General features: G+C 51.2%; 1 protein-coding gene across 6 annotated transcripts in view; it reads right to left on the bottom strand.

Annotated features, from left to right (window-relative positions):
- pds5a (PDS5 cohesin associated factor A) overlaps positions 1-14,354 on the bottom strand; it is a 163,786-nt gene that overhangs the window by 107,975 nt on the left and 41,457 nt on the right. For all 6 annotated transcript variants that reach the window (XM_078399742.1, XM_078399715.1, XM_078399706.1 and 3 more), the window contains exons 3-5: positions 6,115-6,318; positions 5,185-5,271; positions 123-220 (exon numbers count right to left, since the gene is read on the bottom strand). In XM_078399742.1, the coding sequence (XP_078255868.1) occupies positions 123-220; positions 5,185-5,271; positions 6,115-6,318 (389 nt within the window). The remainder of the gene's footprint in view (positions 1-122; positions 221-5,184; positions 5,272-6,114; positions 6,319-14,354) is intronic.

Below are 14,354 nucleotides of genomic sequence, written 5' to 3'. Positions count from 1 at the left end.
CAATAAAGATAATTCTACTGTAAATAAACTCCACAGCAAAAGGAAATATACGCCAAAAATTACTGCGCCAATAATTGACCACAGCAGGGAAAAAAGATTACATAAGTACTCAATAATCTTACTTTATCACCGAGAAGAGAGTCCTGAAGAGCTGTATATGAATTTCATTACAATCCTCAAGTTCAAAACAGATATTATAGGACTTTACCCATGCCAGGTTCTAAAAAAACAGAATAACATTAACTAGTTTTCAATTATCAAATGTAAACTTGTGATTAGATTATTCAATATCAACAGTACATCTAGTACAAAACTTACTACATGTCAATCACCAGCATTAGTTATAAAACATTGTGCTCCCAAAATAATTTTATGGATAAATCAAAGAAAATCTAGCAGTTGAATTTCATGCAATAGTTTCAAGCATGTTACCTATATTTCTATACATAATATAGATAACATCTAGAATTGAGTGCAATAGTGCTCAAATGCTGATTAAAGAGGTAGACCAAACTGTATGAATAAAATACTCTCGCCTAAAAAAAGGGTAATTCTAAGGTATTCTATCCTTTTAACTGTCCAAGAGCAGTGATCAACACCATTAGAATTCTAAATCATTGAAACTCACAATAAATGAAGTTAAATGAAACAATGACCCAATATTTTTTTAATTAAGTACTGGAAACTTCAAAGCAATGAGAAATAAACCAAAAAAACTGAGCTCATTTCTTTAGCCAGAGAGTGGCGGATCAGTGGAATTCTTTGCCACATTTCCAAGTCAATGGATATTTTTAAGGCAGAGATAAATAGATTCTTGATTAGCATGGGTGTCAGGGGTTGTGGGGAGAATAGGGTTAGGAGGGAGAGATCGATCAGCAATGATTGAATGGAGGAGTAGACAGATGACAGGCTGAATAGCCTAATTATGCCTTTATCACTTATGACATTAATATCAAAATCATTGGGAATGTACTTTATGTAATAAGAACAAGCCTACAATATGTAATATGGATAGATTATAATGGGTCAATAAATAAAACTGAAGCTAAAAACAACAAAATCATAAAAGCAGTTCAGCAAAGTGGGAGAATTATTAAAAGCAACGCTGCAGTGCAAAAGACAAATTTAAAAAAGATTAAAAAAATTAAAATATATCTAATTATAGAATTCATTGACTAGAATAATATTGAGATGGCTAAAAGCAAAACAGTTACTCCTGTTCTTTCCCTATATTTTTCTACCTTTAATTATCTCTCAAATTTTCCTTTGAAGTTCAATCGCACTCCTTTCAGAATTGGACAATACTCCAAAAGGAACTAAACATGTCTTTTTATACAGCAATCAAATCACACAAAAAATACAGAATGTGCAAATCTGAGACAAAACCAGAAAATACTAGTTATGCTGAACAGGTTAGAGAGCATCTGTAAAGAGCCTCAGCTCTGACGAAAGGTAATTTCCAGCATTCCGTTTTTCTTATTGGCAAGTTCAATTAGGATTGCATTCCATTAAAAACAGATCCAGGGAAACAATGATGGACAATAAGCAAACAGAAAATGGTATGCAGTCTGAAATAAGTTAGGGAGAGTAATTGCATTTGATGCAGAAGATTGGGTAAATATTTAAGTATTGTTTTTGAGAAACTAAGATTTCCAGAAGTCAGTGGTTCCCATGCCAAAATAATAAGTTGGCACAGAAATGCGATAGATATTGCTCATGACTCCTCAGTTTCAAGAAAAGTTACTTGAATTAGACAACTGACCATCAGTATATCAAATGGGAATGCGAGTAAAAAACTAAGGGACCAGGTACCCGAATATCTGGATTTAAATAATAGACATAGTTGTGATGAAAATATGCCTGCTTGACAGCTTACTGATGATTACTTTTTAAATGTTGTCCTATAAGGGATTTGAAAATTGGCAACCCCTTGCTTGGTCCTGTATTTGGGCTACCTAGAGTGAGATACAGCCTCAAACCATATAGATGAATGCTTAATAGACTAAATAAATAGACTCCTTGTTTAAGTATTGGTAAAATGTTAACAATGTGCAACATCTGTTTTCTATTCTACTGCTGCATGAATAATAGTTCAAATTTATTTTATCTACCAAAATTGATTTTCATCCTATACACTTTTATAAAACACTGAATTTTATTCTAAATGTTAAGTGGATCCATAGGAACCAATTGCAATAATGATGAATTATTTTGCTAAAAGCAAGTGATTTACTTGTGGATGCATTTGATCAATGATAACCCTTTACTGTAAATCATTTATGGATAATTAAAACACAAGTTTTTTTCATCCAAAAATACTAATACTGCAAGACCTTTAATAATCCAATTTTTGTAGCCAACTTTATTTTGAAGCAGTAATACCCACTCAATATTTTACCCATCAATAAATATAGTGATACAGTGTGGAAACAGGCCCTTCGGCCCAACTTGCCCACATTGGCTAACTAGTCCACCTGCCTGCGTTTGGTCCATCTCCCTCCAAATTTGTCATGTCCATGTAGACAATAGACAATAGGTGCAGGAGGAGGCCATTTGGCCCTTCGAGCCAGCACCGCCATTCAATGTGATCATGGCTAATCATTCTCAATCAGTACCCCGTTCCTGCCTTCTCCCCATACCCCCTGACTCCGCTATCCTTAAGAGCTCTATCTAGCTCTCTCTTGAATGCATTCAGAGAATTGGCCTCCACTGCCTTCTGAGCAGAGAATTCCTGTCTGTTTCTTAAACGTTAGGATAGTCCCAGCCTCAACTGCCTCCTCTGGCAGCTTGTTCCATACACCCACCACCCTTTGTGTGGAAAAAGTAACCCCTCAGATTCCAATTAAATCTTTCCCCCTTCATCTTGAACCTATGTCCTCTGGTCCTCGATTCCCCTATTCTGGACAAGAGATTCTGTGCATCTACCCAATTTATTCCTCTCATGATTTTATACACCTCTATAAGATCACCCCTCATCCTCCTGCACTCCAAGGAATAGAGATCCAACCTACACAACCTCTCCCTATAGCTCAGACCCTCTAGTCCTGGCAACATCCTCGTAAATCTTCCCCGAACCCTTTTCAGCTTGACAATGTATTTTCTATAATATGGTGCCCAGAACTGAACACAATACTCTAAATGCTTTCCCACCAACGTCTTATACAACTGCAACATGACCTCCCAACTTCTATACTCAATACTCTGACGGATGAAGGTCAATGTGCCAAAAGCCTTTTTGACCACCTTATCTACCTGCGACTTGACCTTCAAGGAACCATGCACCTGCACTCCTAGACCCCTCTGATCTACAACACTCCCCAGAGGCCTACCAACGACTGTGTAGGTCCTGCCCTTGTTAGACATCCCAAAATGCAACACCTCACATTTCTCTGTATCATCAACCATTCCTCAGCCCACCTGGCCAATCGATCCAGGTCCTGCTGCAATCTTTCACAACGATCTTCACTATCTGCAAAACCACCCACTTTTGTATCATCAGCAAACTTGCTAATCTTGCCCTGTATGTTCTCATTCAAATCATTGATGTAGATGACAAACAGTAACGGGCCCAGCACTGAACCCTGAGGCACACTACTAGTCACAGGCCTCCAGTCCAAGATGCAACCTTCCATCATCACCCTCTGCTTCTTTCCATGAAACCAATTTGCTATCCATTCAGCTATCTCTCCTTGGATCCCATGCGATCTAACCTTCCAGAGCAGCATACCATGCGGAACCTTGTCGGATGCCTTACTGAAATCCATGTATACAAGATCTACAGCTCTGCCCTCATCGACCTTTTTGGTCAGATCTTCAAAAAACAAACAGATTTGTCAGACACTACCTCCCACGTACAAAACCATGCTGACTATCCCTAATCGGCCCTTGCCCATCCAAATGCCTATATAACTAAAGGGCCTGTCCCAGTTACGCGATTTTTAAGGCAACTGCTGGCGACTGTCAAAGTTGTAGCAGATCGCCGAAATTTTCTTTTACCCCACGACAATGACCACGACAATGCTGAGTCAGGTCAATACAAGTTACTTTTTTTGTGAAACTAGCACTTGGCTAAGAGATTACACCGTTTTCGGAAACATCGCAAAATTCCCACGCTTACCTGATCGTCAAACTGTTGCCTCCAATCTACCTGTCAAATGTCCTGACGGTAAATAAATTGGTTAAATAAAACTATCTTCTGGTATCTTCAAATGCCTTTTCTTAATTTAATATTAAGTGCTTCTAAATGCACCTGCAACAACCTAGCAAACCTGGGGACAGCATGCGACAGCGCCCGCAATAAGCTACAATACCTGGCGACAAGCAAGCTGTCGCCGAGAAATTTCTATCTGGAATTTTTTTCCGCAACGTGCCGAGATCCATTGAAGACTCCTCACGATCATGCCCGTGACACCCTGCCTAGTCGTCGGCAGTCGCCTTAAAATTGCCTAAGTGGGACAGGCCCTTTATCCCTCAGAATACTCTGTAGTAACTTTCCAACTACAGATGTTAAGCTCACCGACCTATAGTTCCCAGCATTTTCCCTGCAGCCCTTCTTGTATAGAGGCGCAACATTTGCCACCCTCCAGTCTTCCTGTATTTAAAGACGACTCGTAAATTTCAACCAGAGCATTTCCTCTCTAGTTTCCCACAATGTCCTCAGATATATCTGATCAGGCCCTGGAGATTTGTCTACTTTCATACACGATAGTACCTTCAGTACTTCTTCGACGGTAACACTGGCTGCTCTCAAGATACATCCATTGACTGCCCCAAGTTCCTCTGTCCTACAGTCTTTCTCCTCAGTAAATATAGAGGAGAAATACTTATTGAGATTAATGAGAGGATAACAGATAGAACTAATATCTTAATTGTCATTTCAATATTTTTATCAATCTAGGGTCCTTAGATCACACCACTTTTGAACAATATTCAGGATATGCCTTTGATTTCAAATATTGCAATGAGATCCTCTCTCAATCACTTTCTTTCTAACCTGTGAAGGGGTGCCATCAGAAAAGCAAACTTCAGTAATTATGATGCCATGAAGAATATTTTGAATTTCAATTATCCCCATTAGAGTTTTCAGCACAGTTCCAGAAGGGAGTTCAAATTTCATTATTTTTGTTCATAACAAAAATCTTGTTGTAAAGATACAATCAATGTTTGCTTATTTAAAAGACTTACCTCCAATAAATAAAAGTATCTATTAAATTGTGGACTTTTGGTATCCTCCAATCCCTTAAGTTGCCGGGTAATGAACATGAAAATATCCTGTGAATTATAGCCAAAATTCAGGTGAAAAATAGTTCAAACATTTGTAAAATCATTTGAAGTGCTTCCTCAAAAGATTTGTGGTGAAAATGAATGCTCTATTCTAATGTCACAGTGGCAAAATATCTACAATATAGACTTCAAGAAATCAAAACTGAAATACTAAATTAGCAAGATGCAGGTTGTCTAGATTTCTGCAATTAATGTTGCAATGAAACATAGTTAAAATGATCAACCCAAGTAAAAGGTTTAAATGATCACTTTTAATCAAAGCAGGAGGCAATGTTGTGATCAGAAGTCACAAAGTCAGCAGATTTCCTTTCCTTTGGGTCATGAATGAGAATGGATTCATATTACAATCCTTTAGATATATGGTCATATTCCTAAAATATTAATTTCAGACTAATTAATTTTCAATATCAACACTTCTGTTGGCTCCAACTCATTATCTAAGGCCACAGGATGAGAAGTCCACAAGCAAATACATTTCTATATGGCTGGGTAACACAGGATCCACTTGCACTCATTTTTGAGCAGACTCTCAGCATCAAAGATGACATGCCTATTCCAGTTTATTCATGCCTATAAACAAAACCACCTTATTCACAAATAAATATCTCATATCCTTGCTTCCTTTAACCTCTTCTACAACAGAAGGAGAGTTGACCAAGGAGCACAAGCCTAAGCAGAATAACTAATGTCAGCATTGCAGTCCAGTAGAAATGCAAGCATTGTGATAGGGAAGACAGGAATTTATTCATTAAATATAACATGTTAACTGCTAAAACGAATAAAGCATTATGGCTGAACAAACGTGCATCTATATTTATCTATAGCAATCACCTTAAGTTTGTCGTGAGATGTGTAAGGAGCTTCTGGAGCATATATTCTGAAGATATCAGCCAAACAGCATGCCACAAGCAGACGGACATCTTTGTTGGGGTTCCTGAGAAAGAATTCTGAAGCCAAATGTAAGGCCAAAGGAAGATACTGTTGTTTTTCATCTTCAGAGTCCTGATCCATATCCATGAATGTTTTAACCACCATCTGTATGGCAATAAGAAAAACGATGTCAAACTTTTATTTCCAAATTAAGTGCAAATTATTAGCTAAGCAAGTGATGGAAATTAAAATGGAAACTAAAAAATGTAATTACACAATTTTGTTCTTGGAGTTTTAAATCTTTATTGACGGAATACATACAAGAAAAAAAGAATCAGTGAGTTTCAAACCTCACTAAGATTTAGAGGCAGTGATTTAATTCAGTGTATGCCACCACGTCTTATTCATCACAAATACTATATAACTCCATGCTTACGTAACCCAGTGGTCAGCATCTTTCTTATTCATAGAAACATAGAAAATAGGTGCAGGAGGAGGCCATTTGGCCCTTTGAGCCAGCACCGTCATTCATTGTGATCATGGCTGATCATCTACAATCAGTAACCTGTGCCTGCCTTCTCACCATATCCCTTGATTCCACTAGCTCCGGGGGCTCTATCTAACTCTCTTTTAAATTCATCCAGTGAATTGGCCTCCACTGCTTTCTGTGGCCGAGAATTCCACAAATTCACAACTCTCTGGGTGAAAAAGTTTCTTCTCACCTCAGTTTTAAATGGCCTCCCCTTTATTCTTAGACTGTGTCCCCTGGTTCTGGATTCCCCCAACATTGGGAACATTTTTCCTGTATCCAGCTTGTCTAGTCCATTTATGATTTTATACGTCTCTATAAGATCCCCTCTTATCCTTCTAAACTCCAGTGAATACAAGCCTAGTATTTCTAATCTTTCCCCATATGACAATCCCTCCATCTCAGGGATTAACCTCGCGAACCTACGCTGCACTGCCTCAATAGCAAGGACATCCTTCCTCAAATTAGGAGACCAAAATTGCACACAATATTCCAGATGTGGTCTCACCAGGGCCCTATACAACTGCAGAAGGACGACTTTGCTCCTGTACTCAAATCCTCTCGTTATGAAGGTCAACATGCCATTAGCTTTCTTCACTGCCTGCTGTACCTGCATGCTTACTTTCAGTGACTGGTGTACAAAGACACCAAGGTCTCGTTGCACTTCCCCTTTACCTAATCTGACACCATTGAGATAATAATTTGCCTCCTTATTTTTGCCGCCAAACTGGGTAACCTCACTTTTATCTACATTATACTGCATCTGTCCACTCATTCAACCTGTCCAAGTCACCCTGCAACATCCTAACATCCCCTTCACAGTTCACACTGCCACCCAGCTTTGTGTCATCTGCAAACTTGGTAGTGTTACTTCCAATTCCATCACCCAAATCAGGGGCCTCCAAACTTTTCAGCATGAGGCCCACATTATGTATTTGGCACATTTTTGCAGGCCGTAGGAAAAAATAAAGAGGCGTGAGTTTTATAAATTTAATAAACTCAAAAAAGTTTAGACTAGGTTATGTTACATTAGAATAGGAAAGGTTAAACTAGGTTAGGTTAGATTAGGTTAGTTTACATTAGGTTTATATGGCAACAAATAAATAATATTAATTTTTTAAAAACAGCTTGAAATATTGGAATATATATATATATATATATATATATATGTATACAATTATTTATAAAACAGAAAAAAATACAGACCACCACTGGGGGGAGAGAGGGAGAGGGGAAGAGAGGGTGGGGGGAGAGAGTGGGGGGGGAGGAGCGAGAGTGGGGGGGGGGAGGAGCGAGAGTGGGGGGGAGAGAGAGTGGGGGGGGAGAGAGAGTGGGGGGGGAGAGAGAGAGTCGGGGGGGAGAGAGTCGGGGAGAGAGAAGGTGGGGGGGAGAGAGAGTGGGGGGGGAGAGAGTGGGGGGGAGAGAGAGTGGGGGGGAGAGAGAGTGGGGGGGAGAGAGAGTGGGGGGGGAGAGAGTGGGGGGGGAGAGAGTGGGGGGGGAGAGAGAGAGTGGGGGGGGAGAGAGAGAGAGTGGGGGGGAGAGAGAGAGTGGGGGGGAGAGAGAGTGGGAGGGGGGAGAGAGAGTGGGAGGGGGGAGAGAGAGTGGGAGGGGGGAGAGAGAGTGGGAGGGGGGAGAGAGAGTGGGAGGGGGGAGAGAGAGTGGGAGGGGGGAGAGAGAGAGAGTGGGGGGGAGAGAGAGAGAGTGGGGGGGAGAGAGTCAGGGGAGAGAGAGTGGGGGGGAGAGAGTGGGGGGGAGAGAGTGGGGGGGAGAGAGTGGGGGGGAGAGAGTGGGGGGGAGAGAGATTGGGGGGGGAGAGAGAGTGGGGGGGGAGAGAGTGGGGGGGGGAGAGTGGGGGGGGAGAGTGGGGGGGGAGAGAGTGGGAGGGGAGAGAGAGAGTGGGTGGGGAAAAATAGAGTGGGGGGGGAGAGAGAGTGGGAGGGGGGAGAGAGTGGGAGGGGGGAGAGAGAGTGGGAGGGGGGAGAGAGAGTGGGAGGGGGGAGTGAGAGTGGGAGGGGGAGAGAGAGTGGGAGGGGGGAGAGAGAGTGGGAGGGGGGAGAGAGAGAGAGTGGGGGGGAGAGAGAGAGAGTGGGGGGGAGAGAGAGTGGGGGGGAGAGAGAGTGGGGGGGAGAGAGAGTGGGGGGGAGAGAGAGTGTGGGGGGAGAGAGAGTGGGGGGGGAGAGAGAGAGTGGGGGGAGAGAGAGTGTGGGGGGAGAGAGAGAGTGGAGGGGGGAGAGAGAGAGTAGGGAGAGAGAGTGGGGGGGAGAGAGAGTGTGGGGGGGAGAGATAGTGGGGGGGAGAGAGAGTGGGGGGGAGAGAGAGTGGGGGGGAGAGAGAGTGGGGGGGGAGAGAGTGGGGGGGGAGAGAGTGGGGGGGAGAGAGTGGGGGGGAGAGAGTGGGGGGGGGAGAGAGTGGGGGGGAGAGAGAGTGGGGGGAGAGAGAGTGGGGGGAGAGAGAGTGGGGGGGAGAGAGAGTGGGGGGGAGAGAGAGTGGGGGGGGAGAGAGAGTGGGGGGGGAGAGAGAGTGGGGGGGAGAGAGAGTGGGGGGGGAGAGAGAGTGGGGGGGGAGAGAGAGTGGGGGGGGAGAGAGAGTGGGGGGAGAGAGAGTGGGGGGGAGAGAGAGTGGGGGAGAGAGAGTGGGGGGGAGAGAGAGTGGGGGGGAGAGAGAGAGTGGGGGGGAGAGAGAGAGTGGGGGAGAGAGAGTGGGGGGGGGAGAGAGAGTGGGGGGGGAGAGAGAGAGAGTGGGGGGGGAGAGAGAGAGTGGGGGGGGAGAGAGAGAGTGGGGGGGGAGAGAGAGAGTGGGGGGGAGAGAGAGAGTGGGGGGGAGAGAGAGAGTGGGGGGAGACAGAGAGAGTGGGGGAGAGAGAGAGTGGGGGGGAGAGAGAGAGTGGGGGGGAGAGAGTGGGGGGAGAGAGTGGGGGGGGAGAGAGTGGGGGGGGAGAGAGTGGGGGGGAGAGAGAGAGTGGGGGGGAGAGAGAGAATGGGAGGGGGAGAGAGAGTGGGGAGAGAGAGAGTGGGGGGAGAGAGAGAGAGTGGGGGGGGAGAGAGAGAGTGGGGGGGAGAGAGAGAGTGGGGGGGGAGAGAGAGAGTGGGGGGGGAGAGAGTGGGGGGGGAGAGAGAGAGTGGGGGGAGAGAGAGAGTGGGGGGGGAGAGAGAGAGTGGGGGGGAGAGAGAGAGTGGGGGGGAGAGATGAGAGTGGGGGGGAGAGAGAGTTGGGGGGGAGAGAGAGTGGGGGGCAGAGAGAGTGGGGGGGAGGAGTGGGGGGAGGAGAGAGAGTGGGGGGAGAGAGAGTGGGGGGGAGAGAGTGTGGGGGGGGAGAGAGAGTGGGGGGGAGAGGGTGGGGGGGAGTGAGAGTGGGGGGGAGAGAGAGTGGGGGGGAGAGAGAGAGTGGGGGCGAGAGAGAGAGTGGGGGCGAGAGTGAGAGTGGGGAGGGAGAGAGAGAGTGGGGGGGAGAGTGGGGGAGAGAGAGTGGGGGGAGAGAGAGTGGGGGAGAGAGAGTGGGGGCGAGAGAGAGTGGGGGGGGAGAGAGAGTGGGGGGAGAGAGTGGGGGGAGAGAGAGTGGGGGGGAGCGAGAGTGGGGGGAGAGAGAGTGGGGGGGAGAGAGAGTGGGGGAGAGAGAGTGGGGGGAGAGAGAGTGGGGGGAGAGAGAGTGGGGGGAGAGAGAGTGGGGGGAGAGAGAGTGGGGGGGAGAGAGAGAGCGGGGGGGAGAGAGAGTGGGGGGGGGAGAGAGTGGGGGGGCGGAGAGAGAGAGTGGGGGGGGAGAGAGAGTGGGGGGGAGAGAGAGAATGGGGGGAGAGAGAGAGCGGGGGGGGAGAGAGAGTGGGGGGGAGAGAGAGAGTGGGGGCGGAGAGAGAGAGTGGGGGGGGGAGAGAGAGTGGGAGAGAGAGAGTGGGGGGGAGAGAGAGAGAGTGGGGGGGAAAGAGAGAGTGGGGGGGGGGAGAGAGAGAGAGTGGGGGGGAGAGAGAGTGGGGGGGAGAGAGAGAGAGTGGGGGGGGGAGAGAGAGAGTGGGGGGGAGAGAGAGAGAGTGGGGGGGAGAGAGAGAGTGGCGGGGAGAGAGAGTGGGGGGGAGAGATAGTGGGGGGAGAGATAGTGGGGGGAGAGAGAGAGAGTGGAGGGGAGAGAGAGTGGGAGGGAGAGAGAGTGGGGGGGGAGAGAGAGTGGGGGGGGAGAGAGAGTGGAGGGGGGAGAGAAAGTGGAGGGGGGGAGAGAGAGTGGGGTGGAGAGTGGGGGAGAGAGAGAGAGTGGGGGGGAGAGAGAGAGTGGGGGGGAGAGAGTGGGGGTGAGAGAGAGTGGGGAGGAGAGAGAGTGGGGGGAGAGAGTGTGGGGGAGAGAGAGTGGGGGGAGAGAGAGTGGGGGGAGAGAGAGTGGGGGAGAGAGAGTGGGGGGAGAGAGAGTGGGGGGAGAGAGAGTGGGGGGAGAGAGTGTGGGGGGGGAGAGTGGGGGGGGGGGAGAGAGTGGGGGGGGAGAGAGTGGGGGGGAGAGAGTGGGGGGGAGAGAGAGAGTGGGGGGGGAGAGAGAGAGTGGGGGGGGAGAGAGAGAGTGGGGGGGAGAGAGAGAGTGGGGGGGAGAGAGAGAGTGGGGGGGAGAGAGAGAGTGGGGGGAGAGAGAGAGTGGGGGGGGAAGAGAGAGAGTGGGGGGGAGAGAGAGAGTGGGGGGGAGAGAGAGAGTGGGGGGGAGAGAGAGAGTGGGGGGGAGAGAGAGAGTGGGTGGGGGGGAGAGAGTGGGGGGGAGAGAGAGTGGGAGGGGGAGAGAGAGAGAGAGAGAGAGAGAGAGTGGGGGGGAGAGAGAGTGGGGGGGGAGAGAGAGTGGGGGGTGAGAGAGTGGGGGGTGAGAGAGTGGGGGTGAGAGTGGGGGGGGGGGAGAGAGTGGGAGGGGGAGAGAGAGTGGGAGGGGGAGAGAGAGTGGGGAGAGAGAGAGAGAGAGAGTGGGGGGAGAGAGAGAGAGAGTGGGGGGGAGAGAGAGAGAGTGGGGGAGAGAGAGTGGGGGGAGAGAGAGAGTGGGGGGGAGAGAGAGAGTGGGGGGGAGAGAGAGAGTGGGGGGGAGAGAGAGAGTGGGGGGGGGAGAGAGACAGTGGGGGGAGAGAGACAGTGGGGGGAGAGAGAGAGTGGGGGGAGAGAGAGAGTGGGGGGGAGAGTGAGAGTGGGAGGGAGGAGAGAGAGTGGGAGGGAGGAGAGAGAGTGGGGGGGAGAGAGTGAGGGGAGAGAGAGAGTGGGGGGGGAGAGAGAGTGGGGGGGGGAGAGAGAGTGGGGGGGGGAGAGAGTGGGGGGGGGAGAGAGTGGGGGGGGGAGAGAGTGGGGGGGGGAGAGAGAGAGTGGGGGGGAGAGAGAGAGTGGGGGGGAGAGAGAGAGTGAGAGTGGGGGAGAGAGAGTGGGGGGGAGAGAGAGAGTGGGGGGGGAGAGAGAGAGTGGGGGGGAGAGAGAGAGAGAGTGGGGGGAGAGAGAGAGTGGGGGGGAGAGAGAGAGTGGGGGGGAGAGAGAGAGTGGGGGGGAGAGAGAGTGGGGGGGAGAGAGTGAGTGGGGGGGAGAGAGAGAGTGGGGGGGGGAGAGAGAGTGGGGGGGAGAGAGAGAGTGGGGGGGAGAGAGAGAGTGGGGGGGAGAGAGAGAGTGGGGGGAGAGAGAGAGTGGGGGGGAGAGAGAGAGAGTGGGGGGGAGAGAGAGAGTGGGGGGGGAGGAGAGAGTGGGGGGGGAGAGAGAGTGGGGGGGAGAGGAGTGGGGGGGGAGAGAGAGTGGGAGGGGAGAGAGAGTGGGAGGGGGGAGAGAGAGAGTGGGGGGAGAGAGTGAGAGTGGGGGGAAGTGAGAGAGTGGGGGGGAGAGAGAGAGTGGGGGGGGAGAGAGAGAGTGGGGGGGAGAGAGAGAGTGGTGGGGGGAGAGAGAGAGTGGGGGGAGAGAGAGTGGGGGGGGGGGAGAGAGAGTGGGAGGGGGGAGGGGAGAGAGAGTGGGGGGGAGGAGAGAGTGGGGGGGGAGAGAGAGTGGGGGGGGAGAGAGTGGGGGGTGAGAGTGGGGGGGGGAGAGTGGGGGGGGGAGAGAGAGTGGGGGGGGAGAGAGAGTGGGGGAGAGAGAGAGAGAGAGAGAGTGGGGGGAGAGAGAGTGGGGGGGAGAGAGAGAGTGGGGGGGAAGAGAGAGAGTGGGGGGGGGATAGAGAGTGGGGGAGAGAGAGAGAGTGGGGGGGGAGAGAGAGAGAGTGGGGGGGAGAGTGAGAGTGGGAGGGAGGAGAGAGAGTGGGAGGGAGGAGAGAGAGTGGGAGGGAGGAGAGAGAGTGGGAGGGAGAGAGAGAGTGGGAGGGAGGAGAGGGAGTGGGGAGAGAGAGAGTGGGGGGAGAGAGAGTGGGGGGAGAGAGTGGGGGGAGAGAGAGAGTGGGGGGGAGAGAGTGGGGGGGGAGAGAGAGAGTGGGGGGGAGAGAGAGAGTGGGGGGGGAGAGAGTGGGGGGGGAGAGAGAGAGTGGAGGGGGGAGAGAGAGTGGGGGGAGAGAGAGAGAGAGTGGGGGGGAGAGAGAGAGTGGGGGGAGAGAGTGGGGGGGGGAGAGATAGTGAGGGGGAGGAGAGAGAGTTGGGGGGAGAGAGAGAGTGGGGGAAGAGAGAGAGGGTGGGGGGGAGAGAGAGAGAGGGGGGAGAGAGAGAGTGGGGGGGAGAGAGAGAGTGGGGGGGAGAGAGAGAGTGGGGGGGGAGAGAGAGAGTGGGGGGGAGAGAGAGTGGGGGAGGAGAGTGGGGAGTGAGAGAGTGGGGGGAGGAGAGTGGTGGGGGAGTGGAGAGTGGGGGAGAGAGAGTGGGGGGGAGAGAGAGTGGGGGGGAGAGGTGGGGAGAGAGAGAGAGAGTGGGAGGGAGAAGTGGGGAGAGAGAGAGTGGGGGGGAGAGAGAGAGTGGGGGGAGAGAGAGAGTGGGGGGAGAGGAGGGGGGGAGAGAGAGTGGGGGGAGAGAGAGTGGGGGGGAGAGAGTGGGGGGGGAGAGAGTGGGGGGAGAGAGTGGGGGGGAGAGAGAGTGGGGGGGAGAGAGAGTGGGGGGAGAGAGGGGGTGGAGAGTGGGGGGGAGAGTGGGGGGGAGAGAGAGTGGGGGGGAGAGAGAGAGTGGGGGAGAGAGAGTGGGGGGAGAGAGAGTGTGAGGGGGAGAGAGTGGGAGGGGAGAGGAGTGGGGGGGAGAGAGAGAGAGTGTGGGGGGGAGAGGAGAGAGTGGGGGGGGGAGAGAGAGTGGGGGAGAGGAGGAGAGAGAGTGGGGGGGGAGAGAGAGTGGGGGGGAGAGAGAGAGTGGGGGGGAGAGAGAGTGGGGGGAGAGAGAGAGAGTGGGGGAGAGAGAGAGTGGGGGGAGAGCAGAGAGTGGGGGGGGAGAGAGAGTGGGGGGGAGAGAGAGTGGGGGAGGAGAGAGAGTGGGGGGAGAGAGAGTGGGGGGGAGAGAGAGTGGGGGGGAGAGAGAGTGGGGGGGAGAGAGAGTGGGGGGGAGAGAGAGTGGGGGGAGGGAGAGAGTGGGGGGGGAGAAGAGTGGGGGGGGGAGAGAGAGTGGGGGGGAGAGAGAGTGGGGGGGAGAGAGAGTGGGGGGGAGAGAGAGAGTGGGGGGGAGAGAGAGTGGGGGGAGAGAGAGAGTGGGGGGAGAGAGAGTGGGGGGAGAGAGGAGAGTGGGGGGGGAGAGAAGAGAGTGGGGGGGAGAGAGAGTGGGGGGAGAGAGAGAGTGGGGGGGAGAGAGAGTGGG

The sequence above is a fragment of the Rhinoraja longicauda genome, chromosome 1, assembly GCF_053455715.1.
Source record: "Rhinoraja longicauda isolate Sanriku21f chromosome 1, sRhiLon1.1, whole genome shotgun sequence".
NCBI lineage: Eukaryota > Metazoa > Chordata > Chondrichthyes > Rajiformes > Arhynchobatidae > Rhinoraja > Rhinoraja longicauda.
Note: the sequence above shows the minus strand (reverse complement) of the source record. Positions and strands in the feature narration are given on the sequence as shown.